Source organism: Pogona vitticeps, chromosome 13 (genome assembly GCF_051106095.1).
Source record: "Pogona vitticeps strain Pit_001003342236 chromosome 13, PviZW2.1, whole genome shotgun sequence".
NCBI lineage: Eukaryota > Metazoa > Chordata > Lepidosauria > Squamata > Agamidae > Pogona > Pogona vitticeps.
In genome coordinates this window covers 15,961,548-15,986,398 of record NC_135795.1, presented here as the reverse complement: position 1 = coordinate 15,986,398, position 24,851 = coordinate 15,961,548, and the positions used below count along the sequence as shown (strand labels likewise).

At 48.6% G+C, this 24,851-nt stretch overlaps 1 protein-coding gene across 1 annotated transcript in view; it reads right to left on the bottom strand.

Annotated features, from left to right (window-relative positions):
• RADIL (Rap associating with DIL domain) overlaps positions 1-24,667 on the bottom strand; it is an 80,632-nt gene extending 55,965 nt beyond the window's left edge. The window contains exon 1 of the mRNA XM_072982411.2: positions 24,273-24,667. Within this exon, the coding sequence (XP_072838512.2) occupies positions 24,273-24,614 (342 nt within the window). The 5' untranslated portion in view covers positions 24,615-24,667. The remainder of the gene's footprint in view (positions 1-24,272) is intronic.
• Positions 24,668-24,851: the final 184 nt, after the last annotated feature.

The following is a 24,851-nucleotide window of genomic DNA, read 5'->3' as shown; positions in this document are numbered from 1 at the left end:
GGACAGCATGCACCATTAAAAGCCATTAGCTTTATAAAAGACCCGTCCTTCGGTCGCCAAGATGGGCCAATCCAGCAGCGTGTGCTTTTGGATTCTGCATAATGGAATATGGCTACTCAGGCTGACACCAGGATTTGGGAAATACCAGCATCTCACTATGGTGCAAATTATATGGGGACAGCATACACCATTAAAAGCCATTATCTTTACAAAAGACCCGTCCTGGAGTCGCCAAATGGGCCAATCCAGCAGCGTGTGCTTTTGGATTCTGCACAATGGCAGGACGGCTACTCAGGCTGACACCAGGATTTGGGAAATTCCAGCATCTGACTAGGGCGCAAAATATATGGGGACAGCATGCACCATTAAAAGCCATTAGCTTTATAAAAGACCCGTCCGTCGGTCGCCAAGATGGGCCAATCCAGCAGCGTGTGCTTTTGGATTCTGCATAATTGCAGGATGGCTACTCAGGCTGACACCAGGATTTGGGAAATACCAGCATCTCACTACGGTGCAAATTATATGGGGACAGCATACACCATTAAAAGGCATTATCTTTACAAAAGACCCATCCTGCAGTCGCCAAATGGGCCAATCCAGCAGCATGTGCTTTTGGATTCTGCACAATGGCAGGATGGCTACTCAGGCTGACACCAGGATTTGGGAAATTCCAGCATCTGACTAGGGCGCAAAATATATGGGGACAGCATGCACCATTAAAAGCCATTAGCTTTATAAAAGACCCATCCTTCGGTCGCCAAGATGGGCCAATCCAGCAGCGTGTGCTTTTGGATTCTGCATAATGGCAGGATGGCTACTCAGGCTGACTCCAGGATTTGGAAATTCTACCATCTCACTATGGTTCAAAGTATATGGGGACAGCATACACCATTAAAAGCCATTATCTTTACAAAAGACCCGTCCTGCAGTCGCCAAATGGGCCAATCCAGCAGCGTGTGCTTTTGGATTCTGCACAATGGCAGGATGGCTACTCAGGATGACACCAGGATTTGGGAAATTCCAGCATCTGACTAGGGCGCAAAATATATGGGGACAGCATACACCATTAAAAGCCATTAGCTTTACAAAAGATCCGTCCTTCGATCGGCAAGATGGGCCAATCCAGCACCGTGTTCTTTTGCATACTGCATAATGGAAGGATGGCTACTCAGGCTGACTCCGGGATTTGGAAATTCTACCATCTCACTAGGGCACACATTATATGGGGACAGCATATACCATTAAAAGCCATTAGGTTTACAAAACACCCGTCCTTCGGTCACCAAGATGGGCCAATCCAGCAGCGTGTGCTTTTGCATACTGCATAATGGCAGGATGGCTACTCAGGCTGACTCCGGGATTTCGAAATTCTACCATCTCACTAGGGCGCAAATTATATGGGGACAGCATATACCATTAAAAGCCATTAGCTTTACAAAAGACCCGTCCTTCGGTCGCCAAGATGGGCCAATCCAGGAGCGTGTGCTTTTGGATACTGCATAATGGCAGGATGGCTACTCAGGCTGACTCCGGGATTTGGAAATTCTACCATCTCACTAGGGCGCAAATTATATGGGGACAGCATATACCATTAAAAGCCATTAGCTTTACAAAAGACCCGTCCTTCGGTCGCCAAGATGGGCCAATCCAGCAGCGTGTGCTTTTGGATTCTGCATAATGGCTACTCAGGCTGACTCCGGGATTTGGAAATTCTACCATCTCACTAGGGTGCAAATTATATGGGGACAGCATACACCATTAAAAGCCATTAGGTTTACAAAAGATCCGTCCTTGGGTCACCAAGATGGGCCAATCCAGCAGCGTGTGCTTTTGGACACTGCATAATGGCCGGACGGCTGCTCAGGCTGACTCCGGGATTTGGAAATTCTACCATCTCACTAGGGCGCAAATTATATGGGGACAGCATACACCATTAAAAGCCATTAGGTTTACAAAAGATCCGTCCTTCGGTCACCAAGATGGGCCAATCCAGCAGCGTGTGCTTTTGGATTCTGCATAATGGCAGGATGGCTACTCAGGCTGACTCCGGGATTTGGAAATTCTACCATCTCACTAGGGCGCAAATTATATGGGGACAGCATGCACCATTAAAAGCCATTAGCTTTATAAAAGACCCGTCCTTCGGTCGCCAAGATGGGCCAATCCAGCAGCGTGTGCTTTTGGATACTGCATAATGGCAGGATGGCTACTCAGGCTGACACCAGGATTTGGGAAATTCCAGCATCTGACTAGGGCGCAAAATATATGGGGACAGCATGCACCATTAAAAGCCATTAGCTTTATAAAAGACCCGTCCTTCGGTCGCCAAATGGGCCAATCCAGCAGCGTGTGGTTTTGGATTCTGCACAATGGCAGGATGGCTACTCAGGCTGACACCAGGATTTGGGAAATTCCAGCATCTGACTAGGGCGCAAAATATATGGGGACAGCATGCACCATTAAAAGCCATTAGCTTTATAAAAGACCCGTCCTTCGGTCGCCAAATGGGCCAATCCAGCAGCGTGTGGTTTTGGATTCTGCACAATGGCAGGATGGCTACTCAGGCTGACACCAGGATTTGGGAAATTCCAGCATCTGACTAGGGCGCAAAATATATGGGGACAGCATGCACCATTAAAAGCCATTAGCTTTATAAAAGACCCATCCTTCGGTCGCCAAGATCGGCCAATCCAGCAGCGTGTGCTTTTGGATTCTGCATAATGGCAGGATGGCTACTCAGGCTGACTCCGGGATTTGGAAATTCTACCATCTCACTAGGGCGCAAATTATATGGGGACAGCATGCACCATTAAAAGCCATTAGCTTTATAAAAGACCCGTCCTTCGGTCGCCAAGATGGGCCAATCCAGCAGCGTGTGCTTTTGGATTCTGCATAATGGCAGGATGGCTACTCAGGCTGACACCAGGATTTGGGAAATACCAGCATCTCACTATGGTGCAAATTATATGGGGACAGCATACACCATTAAAAGCCATTATCTTTACAAAAGACCCGTCCTGGAGTCGCCAAATGGGCCAATCCAGCAGCGTGTGCTTTTGGATTCTGCACAATGGCAGGACGGCTACTCAGGCTGACACCAGGATTTGGGAAATTCCAGCATCTGACTAGGGCGCAAAATATATGGGGACAGCATGCACCATTAAAAGCCATTAGCTTTATAAAAGACCCGTCCGTCGGTCGCCAAGATGGGCCAATCCAGCAGCGTGTGCTTTTGGATTCTGCATAATTGCAGGATGGCTACTCAGGCTGACACCAGGATTTGGGAAATACCAGCATCTCACTACGGTGCAAATTATATGGGGACAGCATACACCATTAAAAGGCATTATCTTTACAAAAGACCCATCCTGCAGTCGCCAAATGGGCCAATCCAGCAGCATGTGCTTTTGGATTCTGCACAATGGCAGGATGGCTACTCAGGCTGACACCAGGATTTGGGAAATTCCAGCATCTGACTAGGGCGCAAAATATATGGGGACAGCATGCACCATTAAAAGCCATTAGCTTTATAAAAGACCCGTCCTTCGGTCGCCAAGATGGGCCAATCCAGCAGCGTGTGCTTTTGGATTCTGCATAATGGCAGGATGGCTACTCAGGCTGACTCCAGGATTTGGAAATTCTACCATCTCACTATGGTTCAAAGTATATGGGGACAGCATACACCATTAAAAGCCATTATCTTTACAAAAGACCCGTCCTGCAGTCGCCAAATGGGCCAATCCAGCAGCGTGTGCTTTTGGATTCTGCACAATGGCAGGATGGCTACTCAGGATGACACCAGGATTTGGGAAATTCCAGCATCTGACTAGGGCGCAAAATATATGGGGACAGCATACACCATTAAAAGCCATTAGCTTTACAAAAGATCCGTCCTTCGATCGGCAAGATGGGCCAATCCAGCAGCGTGTGCTTTTGGATTCTGCATAATGGCAGGATGGCTACTCAGGCTGACTCCGGGATTTGGAAATTCTACCATCTCACTAGGGCGCAAAATATATGGGGACAGCATGCACCATTAAAAGCCATTAGCTTTATAAAAGACCCGTCCTTCGGTCGCCAAGATGGGCCAATCCAGCAGCGTGTGCTTTTGGATTCTGCATAATGGCAGGATGGCTACTCAGGCTGACTCCGGGATTTGGAAATTCTACCATCTCACTAGGGTGCAAATTATATGGGGACAGCATACACCATTAAAAGCCATTAGGTTTACAAAAGATCCGTCCTTCGGTCACCAAGATGGGCCAATCCAGCAGCGTGTGCTTTTGGACACTGCATAATGGCAGGACGGCTGCTCAGGCTGACTCCGGGATTTGGAAATTCTACCATCTCACTAGGGCGCAAATTATATGGGGACAGCATACACCATTAAAAGCCATTAGGTTTACAAAAGATCCGTCCTTCGGTCACGAAGATGGGCCAATCCAGCAGCGTGTGCTTTTGGATTCTGCATAATGGCAGGATGGCTACTCAGGCTGACTCCGGGATTTGGGAAATTCCAGCATCTGACTAGGGCGCAAAATATATGGGGACAGCATGCACCATTAAAAGCCATTAGCTTTATAAAAGACCCGTCCTTCGGTCGCCAAATGGGCCAATCCAGCAGCGTGTGGTTTTGGATTCTGCACAATGGCAGGATGGCTACTCAGGCTGACACCAGGATTTGGGAAATTCCAGCATCTGACTAGGGCGCAAAATATATGGGGACAGCATGCACCATTAAAAGCCATTAGCTTTATAAAAGACCCGTCCTTCGGTCGCCAAATGGGCCAATCCAGCAGCGTGTGGTTTTGGATTCTGCACAATGGCAGGATGGCTACTCAGGCTGACACCAGGATTTGGGAAATTCCAGCATCTGACTAGGGCGCAAAATATATGGGGACAGCATGCACCATTAAAAGCCATTAGCTTTATAAAAGACCCATCCTTCGGTCGCCAAGATGGGCCAATCCAGCAGCGTGTGCTTTTGGATTCTGCATAATGGCAGGATGGCTACTCAGGCTGACTCCGGGATTTGGAAATTCTACCATCTCACTAGGGCGCAAATTATATGGGGACAGCATGCACCATTAAAAGCCATTAGCTTTATAAAAGACCCGTCCTTCGGTCGCCAAGATGGGCCAATCCAGCAGCGTGTGCTTTTGGATTCTGCATAATGGCAGGATGGCTACTCAGGCTGACACCAGGATTTGGGAAATACCAGCATCTCACTATGGTGCAAATTATATGGGGACAGCATACACCATTAAAAGCCATTATCTTTACAAAAGACCCGTCCTGGAGTCGCCAAATGGGCCAATCCAGCAGCGTGTGCTTTTGGATTCTGCACAATGGCAGGACGGCTACTCAGGCTGACACCAGGATTTGGGAAATTCCAGCATCTGACTAGGGCGCAAAATATATGGGGACAGCATGCACCATTAAAAGCCATTAGCTTTATAAAAGACCCATCCTTCGGTCGCCAAGATGGGCCAATCCAGCAGCGTGTGCTTTTGGATTCTGCATAATGGCAGGATGGCTACTCAGGCTGACTCCAGGATTTGGAAATTCTACCATCTCACTATGGTTCAAAGTATATGGGGACAGCATACACCATTAAAAGCCATTATCTTTACAAAAGACCCGTCCTGCAGTCGCCAAATGGGCCAATCCAGCAGCGTGTGCTTTTGGATTCTGCACAATGGCAGGATGGCTACTCAGGATGACACCAGGATTTGGGAAATTCCAGCATCTGACTAGGGCGCAAAATATATGGGGACAGCATACACCATTAAAAGCCATTAGCTTTACAAAAGATCCGTCCTTCGATCGGCAAGATGGGCCAATCCAGCACCGTGTTCTTTTGCATACTGCATAATGGAAGGATGGCTACTCAGGCTGACTCCGGGATTTGGAAATTCTACCATCTCACTAGGGCACACATTATATGGGGACACCATATACCATTAAAAGCCATTAGGTTTACAAAACACCCGTCCTTCGGTCACCAAGATGGGCCAATCCAGCAGCGTGTGCTTTTGCATACTGCATAATGGCAGGATGGCTACTCAGGCTGACTCCGGGATTTCGAAATTCTACCATCTCACTAGGGCGCAAATTATATGGGGACAGCATATACCATTAAAAGCCATTAGCTTTACAAAAGACCCGTCCTTCGGTCGCCAAGATGGGCCAATCCAGGAGCGTGTGCTTTTGGATACTGCATAATGGCAGGATGGCTACTCAGGCTGACTCCGGGATTTGGAAATTCTACCATCTCACGAGGGCGCAAATTATATGGGGACAGCATATACCATTAAAAGCCATTAGCTTTACAAAAGACCCGTCCTTCGGTCGCCAAGATGGGCCAATCCAGCAGCGTGTGCTTTTGGATTCTGCATAATGGCTACTCAGGCTGACTCCGGGATTTGGAAATTCTACCATCTCACTAGGGTGCAAATTATATGGGGACAGCATACACCATTAAAAGCCATTAGGTTTACAAAAGATCCGTCCTTCGGTCACCAAGATGGGCCAATCCAGCAGCGTGTGCTTTTGGACACTGCATAATGGCAGGACGGCTGCTCAGGCTGACTCCGGGATTTGGAAATTCTACCATCTCACTAGGGCGCAAATTATATGGGGACAGCATACACCATTAAAAGCCATTAGGTTTACAAAAGATCCGTCCTTCGGTCACCAAGATGGGCCAATCCAGCAGCGTGTGCTTTTGGATTCTGCATAATGGCAGGATGGCTACTCAGGCTGACTCCGGGATTTGGAAATTCTACCATCTCACTAGGGCGCAAATTATATGGGGACAGCATGCACCATTAAAAGCCATTAGCTTTATAAAAGACCCGTCCTTCGGTCGCCAAGATGGGCCAATCCAGCAGCGTGTGCTTTTGGATACTGCATAATGGCAGGATGGCTACTCAGGCTGACACCAGGATTTGGGAAATTCCAGCATCTGACTAGGGCGCAAAATATATGGGGACAGCATGCACCATTAAAAGCCATTAGCTTTATAAAAGACCCGTCCTTCGGTCGCCAAATGGGCCAATCCAGCAGCGTGTGGTTTTGGATTCTGCACAATGGCAGGATGGCTACTCAGGCTGACACCAGGATTTGGGAAATTCCAGCATCTGACTAGGGCGCAAAATATATGGGGACAGCATGCACCATTAAAAGCCATTAGCTTTATAAAAGACCCGTCCTTCGGTCGCCAAATGGGCCAATCCAGCAGCGTGTGGTTTTGGATTCTGCACAATGGCAGGATGGCTACTCAGGCTGACACCAGGATTTGGGAAATTCCAGCATCTGACTAGGGCGCAAAATATATGGGGACAGCATGCACCATTAAAAGCCATTAGCTTTATAAAAGACCCATCCTTCGGTCGCCAAGATGGGCCAATCCAGCAGCGTGTGCTTTTGGATTCTGCATAATGGCAGGATGGCTACTCAGGCTGACTCCGGGATTTGGAAATTCTACCATCTCACTAGGGCGCAAATTATATGGGGACAGCATGCACCATTAAAAGCCATTAGCTTTATAAAAGACCCGTCCTTCGGTCGCCAAGATGGGCCAATCCAGCAGCGTGTGCTTTTGGATTCTGCATAATGGCAGGATGGCTACTCAGGCTGACACCAGGATTTGGGAAATACCAGCATCTCACTATGGTGCAAATTATATGGGGACAGCATACACCATTAAAAGCCATTATCTTTACAAAAGACCCGTCCTGGAGTCGCCAAATGGGCCAATCCAGCAGCGTGTGCTTTTGGATTCTGCACAATGGCAGGACGGCTACTCAGGCTGACACCAGGATTTGGGAAATTCCAGCATCTGACTAGGGCGCAAAATATATGGGGACAGCATGCACCATTAAAAGCCATTAGCTTTATAAAAGACCCGTCCGTCGGTCGCCAAGATGGGCCAATCCAGCAGCGTGTGCTTTTGGATTCTGCATAATTGCAGGATGGCTACTCAGGCTGACACCAGGATTTGGGAAATACCAGCATCTCACTACGGTGCAAATTATATGGGGACAGCATACACCATTAAAAGGCATTATCTTTACAAAAGACCCATCCTGCAGTCGCCAAATGGGCCAATCCAGCAGCATGTGCTTTTGGATTCTGCACAATGGCAGGATGGCTACTCAGGCTGACACCAGGATTTGGGAAATTCCAGCATCTGACTAGGGCGCAAAATATATGGGGACAGCATGCACCATTAAAAGCCATTAGCTTTATAAAAGACCCGTCCTTCGGTCGCCAAGATGGGCCAATCCAGCAGCGTGTGCTTTTGGATTCTGCATAATGGCAGGATGGCTACTCAGGCTGACTCCAGGATTTGGAAATTCTACCATCTCACTATGGTTCAAAGTATATGGGGACAGCATACACCATTAAAAGCCATTATCTTTACAAAAGACCCGTCCTGCAGTCGCCAAATGGGCCAATCCAGCAGCGTGTGCTTTTGGATTCTGCACAATGGCAGGATGGCTACTCAGGATGACACCAGGATTTGGGAAATTCCAGCATCTGACTAGGGCGCAAAATATATGGGGACAGCATACACCATTAAAAGCCATTAGCTTTACAAAAGATCCGTCCTTCGATCGGCAAGATGGGCCAATCCAGCACCGTGTTCTTTTGCATACTGCATAATGGAAGGATGGCTACTCAGGCTGACTCCGGGATTTGGAAATTCTACCATCTCACTAGGGCACACATTATATGGGGACAGCATATACCATTAAAAGCCATTAGGTTTACAAAACACCCGTCCTTCGGTCACCAAGATGGGCCAATCCAGCAGCGTGTGCTTTTGCATACTGCATAATGGCAGGATGGCTACTCAGGCTGACTCCGGGATTTCGAAATTCTACCATCTCACTAGGGCGCAAATTATATGGGGACAGCATATACCATTAAAAGCCATTAGCTTTACAAAAGACCCGTCCTTCGGTCGCCAAGATGGGCCAATCCAGGAGCGTGTGCTTTTGGATACTGCATAATGGCAGGATGGCTACTCAGGCTGACTCCGGGATTTGGAAATTCTACCATCTCACTAGGGCGCAAATTATATGGGGACAGCATATACCATTAAAAGCCATTAGCTTTACAAAAGACCCGTCCTTCGGTCGCCAAGATGGGCCAATCCAGCAGCGTGTGCTTTTGGATTCTGCATAATGGCTACTCAGGCTGACTCCGGGATTTGGAAATTCTGCCATCTCACAAGGGCGCAAATTATATGGGAACAGCATACACCATTAAAAGCCATTAGCTTTACAAAAGACCCGTCCTTCGGTCGCCAAGATGGGCCAATCCAGCAGCGTGTTCTTTTGCATACTGCATAATGGCAGGATGGCTACTCAGGCTGACTCCGGGATTTGGAAATTCTACCATCTCACTAGGGCAAAAATTATATGGGGACAGCATACACCATTAAAAGCCATTAGCTTTACAAAAGACCCGTCCTTCGGTCGCCAAGATGGGCCAATCCAGGAGCGTGTGCTTTTGGATTCTGCATAATGGCAGGATGGCTACTCAGGCTGCCTCCGGGATTTGGAAATTCTACCATCTCACTAGCGCGCAAATTATATGGGGACAGCATATACCATTAAAAGCCATTAGGTTTACAAAAGACCCGTCCTTCCGTCACCAAGATGGGCCAATCCAGCAGCGTTTGCTTTTGGATACTGCATAATGGCAGGATGGCTACTCAGGCTGCCTCCGGGATTTGGAAATTCTACCATCTCACTAGGGCGCAAATTATATGGGGACAGAATATACCATTAAAAGCCATTAGGTTTACAAAAGACCCGTCCTTCGGTCGCCAAGATGGGCCAATCCAGCAGCGTGTGCTTTTGGATACTGCACAATGGCAGGATGGCTAGTCAGGCTGACAACAAGAATTGGGAACTTCTACCATCTCACTAGGGCGCAAATTATATGGGGACAGCATACACCATTAAAAGCCATTAGCTTTACAAAAGACCCGTCCTTCGGTCGCCAAGATGGGCCAATCCAGCAGCGTGTGCTTCTGGATACTGCACAATGGCAGGATGGCTACTCAGGCTGCCTCCGGGATTTGGAAATTCTACCATCTCACTAGGGCGCAAATTATATGGGGACAGCATATACCATTAAAAGCCATTAGGTTTACAAAAACCCGTCCTTCGGTCACCAAGATGGGCCAATCCAGCAGCGTGTGCTTTTGCATACTGCACAATGGCAGGATGGCTACTCAGGCTGCCTCCGGGATTTGGAAATTCTACCATCTCACTAAGGCGCAAATTATATGGGGACAGCATATACCATTAAAAGCCATTAGCTTTACAAAAGACCCGTCCTTCGGACGCCAAGATGGGCCAATCCAGCACCGTGGGCTTTTGGATACTGCACAATGGCAGGATGGCTACTCAGGCTGACAACAAGAATTGGGAAATTCTACCATCTCACTAGGGCACAAATTATATGGGAACAGCATACACCATTAAAAGCCATTAGCTTTACAAAAGACCCGTCCTTCGGTCGCCAAGATGGGCCAATCCAGCAGCGTGTGCTTTGGGATACTGCACAATGGCAGGATGGCTACTCAGGCTGCCTCCGGGATTTGGAAATTCTACCATCTCACTAGGGCGCAAATTATATGGGGACAGCATACACCATTAAAAGCCATTAGCTTTACAAAAGACCCGTCCTTCGGTCGCCAAGATCGGCCAATCCAGCAGCGTGTGCTTTTGGATACTGCACAATGGCAGGATGGCTACTCAGGCTGACAACAAGAATTGGGAAATTCTACCATCTCACTAGGGCGCAAATTATATGGGGACAGCATACACCATTAAAAGCCATTAGCTTTACAAAAGACCCGTCCTTCGGTCGCCAAGATGGGCCAATCCAGCAGCGTGTTCTTTTGCATACTGCATAATGGCAGGATGGCTACTCAGGCTGACTCCGGAATTTGGAAATTCTACCATCTCACTAGGGCGCAAATTATATGGGGACAGCATACACCATTAAAAACCATTAGCTTTACAAAAGACCCGTCCTTCGGTCGCCAAGATGGGCCAATCCAGCAGCGTGTTCTTTTGCATACTGCATAATGGCAGGATGGCTACTCAGGCTGACTCCGGGATTTGGAAATTCTACCATCTCACTAGGGCGCAAATTATATGGGGACAGCATACACCATTAAAAGCCATTAGCTTTACAAAAGACCCGTCCTTCGGTCGCCAAGATGGGCCAATCCAGCAGCGTGTGCTTTTGGATACTGCACAATGGCAGGATGGCTACTCAGGCTGACAACAAGAATTGGGAAATTCTACCATCTCACTAGGGCGCAAATTATATGGGGACAGCATACACCATTAAAAGCCATTAGCTTTACAAAAGACCCGTCCTTCGGTCGCCAAGATGGGCCAATCCAGCAGCGTGTTCTTTTGCATACTGCATAATGGCAGGATGGCTACTCAGGCTGACTCCGGGATTTGGAAATTCTACCATCTCACTAGGGCGCAAATTATATGGGGACAGCATACACCATTAAAAGCCATTAGCTTTACAAAAGACCCGTCCTTCGGTCGCCAAGATGGGCCAATCCAGCAGCGTGTTCTTTTGCATACTGCATAATGGCAGGATGGCTACTCAGGCTGACTCCGGGATTTGGAAATTCTACCATCTCACTAGGGCGCAAATTATATGGGGACAGCATACACCATTAAAAGCCATTAGCTTTACAAAAGACCCGTCCTTCGGTCGCCAAGATGGGCCAATCCAGCAGCGTGTAATTTTGGATACTGCACAATGGCAGGATGGCTACTCAGGCTGACTCCGGGATTTGGAAATTCTACCATCTCACTAGGGCGCAAATTATATGGGGACAGCATATACCATTAAAAGCCATTAGCTTTACAAAAGACCCGTCCTTCGGTCGCCAAGATGGGCCAATCCAGCAGCGTGTGCTTTGGGATACTGCACAATGGCAGGATGGCTACTCAGGCTGACAACAAGAATTGGGAAATTCTACCATCTCACTAGGGCGCAAATTATATGGGGACAGCATACACGATTAAAAGCCATTAGCTTTACAAAAGACCCGTCCTTCGGTCGCCAAGATGGGCCAATCCAGCAGCGTGTGCTTTTGGATACTGCACAATGGCAGGATGGCTACTCAGGCTGACTCCGGGATTTGGAAATTCTACCATCTCACTAGGGCGCAAATTATATGGGGACAGCATATACCATTAAAAGCCATTAGGTTTACAAAACACCCGTCCTTCGGTCACCAAGATGGGCCAATCCAGCAGCGTGTTCTTTTCCATACTGCATAATGGCAGGATGGCTACTCAGGCTGACTCCGGGATTTGGAAATTCTACCATCTCACTAGGGCGCAAATTATATGGGGACAGCATACACCATTAAAAGCCATTAGCTTTACAAAAGACCCGTCCTTCGGTCGCCAAGATGGGCCAATCCAGCAGCGTGTGCTTTTGGATTCTGCAGAATGGCAGGATGGCTACTCAGGCTGACAACAAGATTTGGGAAATTCTACCATCTCACTAGGGTGCAAAGTATATGGGGACAGCATACACCATTAAAAGCCATTAGCCTTATAAAAGACCCGTCCTTCGGTCGGCAAGATGGGCCAATCCAGCAGCGTGTGCTTTTGGATACTGCATAATGGCAGGATGGCTACTCAGGCTGACTCCGGGATTTGGAAATTCTACCATCTCACAAGGGTGCAAATTATATGGGGACAGGATACACCATTAAAAGCCATTAGCTTTATAAAAGTCCCGTCCTTCGGTCGCCAAGATGGGCCAATCCAGCAGCGTGTGCTTTTGCATACTGCATAATGACAGGATGGCTACTCAGGCTGACTCCGGGATTTGGAAGTTCTACCATCTCACTAGGGCGCAAATTATATGGGGACAGCATACACCATTAAAAGCCATTAGCTTTACAAAAGACCCGTCCTTCAGTCGCCAAGATGGGCCAATCCAGCAGTGTGTGCTTTTGGACACTGGATAATGGCAGGATGACTACTCAGGCTGACTCCGGGATTTGGAAATTCTACCATCTCACAAGGGCGCAAATTATATGGGGACAGCATACACCATTAAAAGCAATTAGCTTTATAAAAGACCCGTCCTTCGGTCGCCAAGATGGGCCAATCCAGCAGCGTGTGCTTTTGCATACTGCATAATGGCAGGACGGCTACTCAGGCTGACTCCGGGATTTGGAAATTCTGCCATCTCACAAGGGCGCAAATTATATGGGGACAGCATACACCATTAAAAGCCATTAGCTTTACAAAAGACCTGTCCTTCGGTCGCCAAGATGGGCCAATCCAGCAGCGTCTGCTTTTGGACACTGCATAATGGCAGGATGACTACTCAGGCTGACTCCGGGATTTGGAAATTCTACCATCTCAGTAGGGCGCAAATTATATGGGGACAGCATACACCATTAAAAGCCATTAGGTTTACAAAAGACCCGTCCTTCGGTCACCAAGATGGGCCAATCCAGCAGCGTGTGCTTTTGGATTCTGCACAATGGCAGGATGGCTACTCAGGCTGCCTCCGGGATTTGGAAATTCTACCATCTCACTAGGGCGCAAATTATATGGGGACAGCATATACCATTAAAAGCCATTAGGTTTACAAAACACCCGTCCTTCGGTCACCAAGATGGGCCAATCCAGCAGCGTGTTCTTTTCCATACTGCATAATGGCAGGATGGCTACTCAGGCTGACTCCGGGATTTGGAAATTCTACCATCTCACTAGGGCGCAAATTATATGGGGACAGCATACACCATTAAAAGCCATTAGCTTTACAAAAGACCCATCCTTCGGTCGCCAAGATGGGCCAATCCAGCAGCGTGTGCTTTTGGATACTGCACAATGGCAGGATGGCTACTCAGGCTGACAACAAGATTTGGAAATTCTACCATCTCACTAGGGCGCAAATTATATGGGGACAGCATACACCATTAAAAGCCATTAGCCTTATAAAAGACCCGTCCTTCGGTCACCAAGATGGGCCAATCCAGCAGCGTGTGCTTTTGGATACTGCATAATGGCAGGATGGCTACTCAGGCTGACTCCGGGATTTGGAAATTCTACCATCTCACTAGGGCGCAAATTATATGGGGACAGCATACACCATTAAAAGCCATTAGCTTTACAAAAGACCCATCCTTCGGTCGCCAAGATGGGCCAATCCAGCAGCGTGTGCTTTTGGATACTGCACAATGGCAGGATGGCTACTCAGGCTGACAACAAGATTTGGAAATTCTACCATCTCACTAGGGCGCAAATTATATGGGGACAGGATACACCATTAAAAGCCATTAGCTTTATAAAAGACCCGTCCTTCGGTCGCCAAGATGGGCCAATCCAGCAGCGTGTGCTTTTGCATACTGCATAATGGCAGGATGGCTACTCAGGCTGACTCCGGGATTTGGAAGTTCTACCATCTCACTAGGGCGCAAATTATATGGGGACAGCATACACCATTAAAAGCCATTAGTTTTACAAAAGACCCGTCCTTCAGTCGCCAAGATGGGCCAATCCAGCAGTGTGTGCTTTTGGACACTGCATAATGGCAGGATGACTACTCAGGCTGACTCCGGGATTTGGAAATTCTACCATCTCACAAGGGCGCAAATTATATGGGGACAGCATACACCATTAAAAGCTATTAGCTTTATAAAAGACCCGTCCTTCGGTCGCCAAGATGGGCCAATCCAGCAGTGTGTGCTTTTGCATACTGCATAATGGCAGGACGGCTACTCAGGCTGACTCCGGGATTTGGAAATTCTGCCATCTCACAAGGGAGCAAATTATATGGGGACAGCATACACCATTAAAAGCCATTAGCTTTACAAAAGACCTGTCCTTCGGTCGCCAAGATGGGCCAATCCAGCAGCGTCTGCTTTTGGACACTGCATAATGGCAGGATGACTACTCAGGCTGACTCCGGGATTTGGAAAGTCTACCATCTCAGTAGGGCGCAAATTATATGGGGACAGCATACACCATTAAAAGCCATTAGGTTTACAAAAGACCCGTCCTTCGGTCACCAAGATGGGCCAATCCAGCAGCGTGTGCTTTTGGATTCTGCACAATGGCAGGATGGCTACTTAGGCTGACTCCAGGATTTGGGAAATTCCAGCATCTCACTAGGTCGCAAAATATATGGGGACAGCATACACCATTAAAATCCATTAGCTTTACAAAAGACCCGTCCTTCGGTCACCAAGATGGGCCAATCCAGCAGCGTGTGCTTTTGGATTCTGCACAATGGCAGGATGGCTACTCAGGCTGACAACAAGATTTGGGAAATTCTACCATCTCACTAGGGTGCAAAGCATATGGGGACAGCATACACCATTAAAAGCCATTAGGTTTACAAAAGACCCATCCTTCGGTCACCAAGATGGGCCAATCCAGCAGCGTGTGCTTTTGGATTCTGCACAATGGCAGGATGGCTACTCAGGCTGACAACAAGATTTGGGAAATTCTACCATCTCACTAGGGTGCAAAGCATATGGGGACAGCATACACCATTAAAAGCCATTAGCCTTATAAAAGACCCATCCTTCGGTCGGCAAGATGGGCCAATCCAGCAGCGTGTGCTTTTGGATACTGCATAATGGCAGGATGGCTACTCAGGCTGACTCCGGGATTTGGAAATTCTACCATCTCACAAGGGTGCAAATTATATGGGGACAGCATACACCATTAAAAGCCATTAGCTTTATAAAAGACCCGTGCTTCGGTCGGCAAGATGGGCCAATCCAGCAGCGTGTGCTTTTGGATACAGCATAATGGCAGGATGGCTACTCAGGCTGACTCCGGGATTTGGGAAATTCCAGCATCTGACTAGGGCGCAAATTATATGGGGACAGCATGCACCATTAAAAGCCATTAGCTTTATAAAAGACCCGTCCTTCGGTCGCCAAGATGGGCCAATCCGTCAGCGTGTGCTTTTGGATACTGCATAATGTTAGGATGGCTACTCAGGCTGACACCAGGATTTGGGAAATTCCAGCATCTGACTAGGGCGCAAATTATATGGGGACAGCATGCACCATTAAAAGCCATTAGCTTTATAAAAGACCCGTCCTTCGGTCGCCAAGATGGGCCAATCCAGCAGCGTGTGCTTTTGGATTCTGCATAATGGCAGGATGGCTACTCAGGCTGACTCCGGGATTTGCAAATTCTACCATCTCACTAGGGTTCAAAGTATATGGGGATGGCATAGATCATTAAAAGCCATTAGCTTTATAAAAGACCCGTCCTTCGGTGACCAAGATGGGCCAATCCAGCAGCGTGTGCTTTTGGATTCTGCATAATTGCAGGATGGCTACTCAGTCTGACCCCAGGATTTGGGAAATTCCAGCATCTCACTAGGGCGCAAAATATATGAGGACAGCATACACCATTAAAAGCCATTATCTTTACAAAAGACCCGTCCTGCAGTCGCCAAATGGGCCAATCCAGCAGCGTGTGCTTTTGGATTCTGCATAATGGCAGGATGGCTACTCAGGCTGACTCCGGGATTTGGAAATTCTACCATCTCACAAGGGCGCAAATTATATGGGGACAGCATACACCATTAAAAGCTATTAGCTTTATAAAAGACCCGTCCTTCGGTCGCCAAGATGGGCCAATCCAGCAGCGTCTGCTTTTGGACACTGCATAATGGCAGGATGACTACTCAGGCTGACTCCGGGATTTGGAAATTCTACCATCTCAGTAGGGCGCAAATTATATGGGGACAGCATACACCATTAAAAGCCATTAGGTTTACAAAAGACCCGTCCTTCGGTCACCAAGATGGGCCAATCCAGCAGCGTGTGCTTTTGGATTCTGCACAATGGCAGGTTGGCTACTTAGGCTGACTCCAGGATTTGGGAAATTCCAGCATCTCACTAGGTCGCAAAATATATGGGGACAGCATACACCATTAAAATCCATTAGCTTTACAAAAGACCCGTCCTTCGGTCACCAAGATGGGCCAATCCAGCAGCGTGTGCTTTTGGATTCTGCACAATGGCAGGATGGCTACTCAGGCTGACAACAAGATTTGGGAAATTCTACCATCTCACTAGGGTGCAAAGCATATGGGGACAGCATACACCATTAAAAGCCATTAGGTTTACAAAAGACCCGTCCTTCGGTCACCAAGATGGGCCAATCCAGCAGCGTGTGCTTTTGGATTCTGCATAATGGCAGGATGGCTACTCAGGCTGACTCCGGGATTTGGAAATTCTACCATCTCACAAGGGTGCAAATTATATGGGGACAGCATACACCATTAAAAGCCATTAGCTTTATAAAAGACCCGTCCTTCGGTCGGCAAGATGGGCCAATCCAGCAGCGTGTGCTTTTGGATACTGCATAATGGCAGGATGGCTACTCAGGCTGACTCCGGGATTTGGGAAATTCCAGCATCTGACTAGGGCGCAAATTATATGGGGACAGCATGCACCATTAAAAGCCATTAGCTTTATAAAAGACCCGTCCTTCGGTCGCCAAGATGGGCCAATCCGTCAGCGTGTGCTTTTGGATACTGCATAATGTTAGGATGGCTACTCAGGCTGACACCAGGATTTGGGAAATTCCAGCATCTGACTAGGGCGCAAATTATATGGGGACAGCATGCACCATTAAAAGCCATTAGCTTTATAAAAGACCCGTCCTTCGGTCGCCAAGATGGGCCAATCCAGCAGCGTGTGCTTTTGGATTCTGCATAATGGCAGGATGGCTACTCAGGCTGACTCCGGGATTTGCAAATTCTACCATCTCACTAGGGTTCAAAGTATATGGGGATGGCATAGATCATTAAAAGCCATTAGCTTTATAAAAGAGCCGTCCTTCGGTCACCAAGATGGGCCAATCCAGCAGCGTGTGCTTTTGGATTCTGCATAATTGCAGGATGGCTACTCAGGCTGACCCCAGGATTTGGGAAATTCCAGCATCTCACTAGGGCGCAAAATATATGAGGACAGCATACACCATTAAAAGCCATTATCTTTACAAAAGACCCGTCCTGCAGTCGCCAAATGGGCCAATCCAGCAGCGTGTGCTTTTGGATTCTGCATAATGGCAGGATGGCTACTCAGGCTGACTCCGGGATTTGCAAATTCTACCATCTCACTAGGGTTCAAAGTATATGGGGATGGCATAGATCATTAAAAGCCATTAGCTTTATAAAAGACCCGTCCTTCGGTCACCAAGATGGGCCAATCCAGCAGCGTGTTCTTTTGGATTCTGCATAATTGCAGGATGGCTACTCAGTCTGACCCCAGGATTTGGGAAATTCCAGCATCTCACTAGGGCGCAAAATATATGAGGACAGCATACACCATTAAAAGCCATTATCTTTACAAAAGACCCGTCCTGCAGTCGCCAAATGGGCCAATCCAGCAGCGTGTGCTTTTCGATTCTGCATAATTGCAGAATGGCTACTCAGGCTGACTCCGGGATTTGGAAATTCTACCATCTCACTAGGGCGCAAATTATATGGGGACAGCATACACCATTAAAAGCCATTAGCTTTACAAAAGACCCATCCTTCGGTCGCCAAGATGGGCCAATCCAGCAGCGTGTGCTTTTGGATACTGCACAATGGCAGGATGGCTACTCAGGCTGACAACAAGATTTGGAAATTCTACCATCTCACTAGGGCGCAAATTATATGGGGACAGGATACACCATTAAAAGCCATTAGCTTTATAAAAGACCCGTCCTTCGGTCGCCAAGATGGGCCAATCCAGCAGCGTGTGCTTTTGCATACTGCATAATGGCAGGATGGCTACTCAGGCTGACTCCGGGATTTGGAAGTTCTACCATCTCACTAGGGCGCAAATTATATGGGGACAGCATACACCATTAAAAGCCATTAGTTTTACAAAAGACCCGTCCTTCAGTCGCCAAGATGGGCCAATCCAGCAGTGTGTGCTTTTGGACACTGCATAATGGCAGGATGACTACTCAGGCTGACTCCGGGATTTGGAAATTCTACCATCTCACAAGGGCGCAAATTATATGGGGACAGCATACACCATTAAAAGCTATTAGCTTTATAAAAGACCCGTCCTTCGGTCGCCAAGATGGGCCAATCCAGCAGTGTGTGCTTTTGCATACTGCATAATGGCAGGACGGCTACTCAGGCTGACTCCGGGATTTGGAAATTCTGCCATCTCACAAGGGAGCAAATTATATGGGGACAGCATACACCATTAAAAGCCATTAGCTTTACAAAAGACCTGTCCTTCGGTCGCCAAGATGGGCCAATCCAGCAGCGTCTGCTTTTGGACACTGCATAATGGCAGGATGACTACTCAGGCTGACTCCGGGATTTGGAAAGTCTACCATCTCAGTAGGGCGCAAATTATATGGGGACAGCATACACCATTAAAAGCCATTAGGTTTACAAAAGACCCGTCCTTCGGTCACCAAGATGGGCCAATCCAGCAGCGTGTGCTTTTGGATTCTGCACAATGGCAGGATGGCTACTTAGGCTGACTCCAGGATTTGGGAAATTCCAGCATCTCACTAGGTCGCAAAATATATGGGGACAGCATACACCATTAAAATCCATTAGCTTTACAAAAGACCCGTCCTTCGGTCACCAAGATGGGCCAATCCAGCAGCGTGTGCTTTTGGATTCTGCACAATGGCAGGATGGCTACTCAGGCTGACAACAAGATTTGGGAAATTCTACCATCTCACTAGGGTGCAAAGCATATGGGGACAGCATACACCATTAAAAGCCATTAGGTTTACAAAAGACCCATCCTTCGGTCACCAAGATGGGCCAATCCAGCAGCGTGTGCTTTTGGATTCTGCACAATGGCAGGATGGCTACTCAGGCTGACAACAAGATTTGGGAAATTCTACCATCTCACTAGGGTGCAAAGCATATGGGGACAGCATACACCATTAAAAGCCATTAGCCTTATAAAAGACCCATCCTTCGGTCGGCAAGATGGGCCAATCCAGCAGCGTGTGCTTTTGGATACTGCATAATGGCAGGATGGCTACTCAGGCTGACTCCGGGATTTGGAAATTCTACCATCTCACAAGGGTGCAAATTATATGGGGACAGCATACACCATTAAAAGCCATTAGCTTTATAAAAGACCCGTGCTTCGGTCGGCAAGATGGGCCAATCCAGCAGCGTGTGCTTTTGGATACAGCATAATGGCAGGATGGCTACTCAGGCTGACTCCGGGATTTGGGAAATTCCAGCATCTGACTAGGGCGCAAATTATATGGGGACAGCATGCACCATTAAAAGCCATTAGCTTTATAAAAGACCCGTCCTTCGGTCGCCAAGATGGGCCAATCCGTCAGCGTGTGCTTTTGGATACTGCATAATGTTAGGATGGCTACTCAGGCTGACACCAGGATTTGGGAAATTCCAGCATCTGACTAGGGCGCAAATTATATGGGGACAGCATGCACCATTAAAAGCCATTAGCTTTATAAAAGACCCGTCCTTCGGTCGCCAAGATGGGCCAATCCAGCAGCGTGTGCTTTTGGATTCTGCATAATGGCAGGATGGCTACTCAGGCTGACTCCGGGATTTGCAAATTCTACCATCTCACTAGGGTTCAAAGTATATGGGGATGGCATAGATCATTAAAAGCCATTAGCTTTATAAAAGACCCGTCCTTCGGTGACCAAGATGGGCCAATCCAGCAGCGTGTGCTTTTGGATTCTGCATAATTGCAGGATGGCTACTCAGTCTGACCCCAGGATTTGGGAAATTCCAGCATCTCACTAGGGCGCAAAATATATGAGGACAGCATACACCATTAAAAGCCATTATCTTTACAAAAGACCCGTCCTGCAGTCGCCAAATGGGCCAATCCAGCAGCGTGTGCTTTTGGATTCTGCATAATGGCAGGATGGCTACTCAGGCTGACTCCGGGATTTGGAAATTCTACCATCTCACAAGGGCGCAAATTATATGGGGACAGCATACACCATTAAAAGCTATTAGCTTTATAAAAGACCCGTCCTTCGGTCGCCAAGATGGGCCAATCCAGCAGCGTCTGCTTTTGGACACTGCATAATGGCAGGATGACTACTCAGGCTGACTCCGGGATTTGGAAATTCTACCATCTCAGTAGGGCGCAAATTATATGGGGACAGCATACACCATTAAAAGCCATTAGGTTTACAAAAGACCCGTCCTTCGGTCACCAAGATGGGCCAATCCAGCAGCGTGTGCTTTTGGATTCTGCACAATGGCAGGTTGGCTACTTAGGCTGACTCCAGGATTTGGGAAATTCCAGCATCTCACTAGGTCGCAAAATATATGGGGACAGCATACACCATTAAAATCCATTAGCTTTACAAAAGACCCGTCCTTCGGTCACCAAGATGGGCCAATCCAGCAGCGTGTGCTTTTGGATTCTGCACAATGGCAGGATGGCTACTCAGGCTGACAACAAGATTTGGGAAATTCTACCATCTCACTAGGGTGCAAAGCATATGGGGACAGCATACACCATTAAAAGCCATTAGGTTTACAAAAGACCCGTCCTTCGGTCACCAAGATGGGCCAATCCAGCAGCGTGTGCTTTTGGATTCTGCATAATGGCAGGATGGCTACTCAGGCTGACTCCGGGATTTGGAAATTCTACCATCTCACAAGGGTGCAAATTATATGGGGACAGCATACACCATTAAAAGCCATTAGCTTTATAAAAGACCCGTCCTTCGGTCGGCAAGATGGGCCAATCCAGCAGCGTGTGCTTTTGGATACTGCATAATGGCAGGATGGCTACTCAGGCTGACTCCGGGATTTGGGAAATTCCAGCATCTGACTAGGGCGCAAATTATATGGGGACAGCATGCACCATTAAAAGCCATTAGCTTTATAAAAGACCCGTCCTTCGGTCGCCAAGATGGGCCAATCCGTCAGCGTGTGCTTTTGGATACTGCATAATGTTAGGATGGCTACTCAGGCTGACACCAGGATTTGGGAAATTCCAGCATCTGACTAGGGCGCAAATTATATGGGGACAGCATGCACCATTAAAAGCCATTAGCTTTATAAAAGACCCGTCCTTCGGTCGCCAAGATGGGCCAATCCAGCAGCGTGTGCTTTTGGATTCTGCATAATGGCAGGATGGCTACTCAGGCTGACTCCGGGATTTGCAAATTCTACCATCTCACTAGGGTTCAAAGTATATGGGGATGGCATAGATCATTAAAAGCCATTAGCTTTATAAAAGAGCCGTCCTTCGGTCACCAAGATGGGCCAATCCAGCAGCGTGTGCTTTTGGATTCTGCATAATTGCAGGATGGCTACTCAGGCTGACCCCAGGATTTGGGAAATTCCAGCATCTCACTAGGGCGCAAAATATATGAGGACAGCATACACCATTAAAAGCCATTATCTTTACAAAAGACCCGTCCTGCAGTCGCCAAATGGGCCAATCCAGCAGCGTGTGCTTTTGGATTCTGCATAATGGCAGGATGGCTACTCAGGCTGACTCCGGGATTTGCAAATTCTACCATCTCACTAGGGTTCAAAGTATATGGGGATGGCATAGATCATTAAAAGCCATTAGCTTTATAAAAGACCCGTCCTTCGGTCACCAAGATGGGCCAATCCAGCAGCGTGTTCTTTTGGATTCTGCATAATTGCAGGATGGCTACTCAGTCTGACCCCAGGATTTGGGAAATTCCAGCATCTCACTAGGGCGCAAAATATATGAGGACAGCATACACCATTAAAAGCCATTATCTTTACAAAAGACCCGTCCTGCAGTCGCCAAATGGGCCAATCCAGCAGCGTGTGCTTTTCGATTCTGCATAATTGCAGAATGGCTACTCAGGCTGACACCGGGATTTGGAAATTCTACCATCTCACTAGGGCGCACAGCTCCAGGCAAACAAGAAAACAACACAGCCCCGCACAGCAGGAGTCATTTGCAAGGAACCATGGGCTCCAAAGCTATTCCTAACCTGTAGGCCAACCCTTTTCACAACACAATCTTCGACAGATCCTTTTGTGCCACGACTATGAAGCCCAACACAAAGTAGAGGAGGGAATAACAGCTGGGGCACAACTGCCATGCAAACCGGCACATGCCTTGCATTTTGAACCCGGTTGGAAACACTGCCTGCAAAGCATGTTAAAAGTTCCCAGGAAGCTGGAGAAACGCCAAGAGACGCACACACTCTGATCTGAAGGAAGGAAGGAAGGAAGGAAGGAAGGAGGGAAGGAAGTGGGGTAGGGAGATGTTCCAGGAAGACCCGTCGTGAACTTTAAACACCAGGCGTCTCCATGTTAAAATCGGTCTCTCCATCAGAGGGGCCGCTGGATGGGTGTGGATCCGTCCCAAGTCAGCAGCACCTCTCCTACGACCGTCCCCTTTTTGAGGGTCTCCCACAGATGTGTTCCATGGCTTAAGGACTCTGGAATAGCCTTCAGCTTTTAACGCCATCCGCGCTCAAGGCAGACTCAGACGGAGAATTATCTTAGAACTAAAGAGCTGGCAGGGACTCTCGTCAAGCGCAGGCAGGCTCCGTGGGGGGAATCGAACTCCCAACCTTTGGCTCTACACCCAGAGGCCTAAACTCCCCCGAGCTACCCGACAAATGTTTCATTTATGCCCTTTCTCTCGGCGTCGATTCCTTTGCCACCTTGCAAGCCGAGGCCTTCCGCGCCGAAGGGTATTATGGAGGCACTAATCTGGTTTAAATCGAGGTTAAGCAACCTCTTCGGTGCAGCGCCCGGGGTCCCAGCGCCCTCACATGCACGCCAACCCACCAGCCCATCGGCTACCTGCCCCGGCTGGGCCGAGCCATTGGGGGGGGGCTACCGCCTCTGATCCCTGTGTGGGTTTCTCTCTCTCCTTCTCTATTCAAATCTCTCTCCTGGCACCATCTGGGCACAGTATCCGACCGCTAACTCTTGCTTCCTCCATCCTGCCAGGGTGGCTGCGTGGCACGAGGGCTGCATCTTCTGGATGCCCCCCCCATGTCTTGGCATCCCAATCGGGGAAAGTGGGGGGAGGAGAGATCAGTCAGCCCTACCCCACTCCTGCGCCTTCCTTTTCCCTCTGCGCCCCCCCTCTTTTCCCGTATGGTATCCATGCAAACCCACCCTTCCCTCGACTTTGGAGGAGGGGGGGCACACTTTTGAACTGGCGCTCCCGTGGATCCCCCCCACCAGGGTGCCACCTGTCAATCCGGATTCCAAAGTGTCCCAAGTTGGCCCCTCACCTTCCCCGGGTTTTGCGCAGCTCCCTTGCGGGCATCCTCAGCTTTTTTTTGGCAGCTCCCGGCCAGCCAGCCAGCCAGCCCTCCTCTCCCGGCGGCGGCAGGCGGAGGCGGGCAGCGGAGCCCAGCCCAGGCTTGGCGCTCGGGGTGCGCGATCCTCTGCCTCTCTGTCGGTCTCTCTCTCTCTCTCTCTCCCTCCGTCCCTCCTCCAGCACGTCCGGCCGACCGACCGACCAGCCTGGGCGGAGGAGAGGGTGCCCGAAGCGGAGGCGGAGAGCCAAGTCCTGTCGAAGGGCCGCGCCACCTCCTGGCCAGGGCGCGCCACGACCCGCCGGAGAAACGCATCCCACTTCATAATCAGGTCGCTTCCCACGTTCTAGCAGCAGGGAATGCGTGTATTTGCCGTCACGTGTACAGGCAAGCAGGGGCCATCAAATCATTCCCGGTTTATGTCAATCAGCGACCTCCCGAATGTCCTGTCATTTAGAGTCAGGCTCTCTTGCAAACCTAAGGCTGTGGTTTCCTTAATTGAGTCAATCCATCTCACTTCTCCCCTTCCTCTTCTCCTGCTCTCTTAACTTT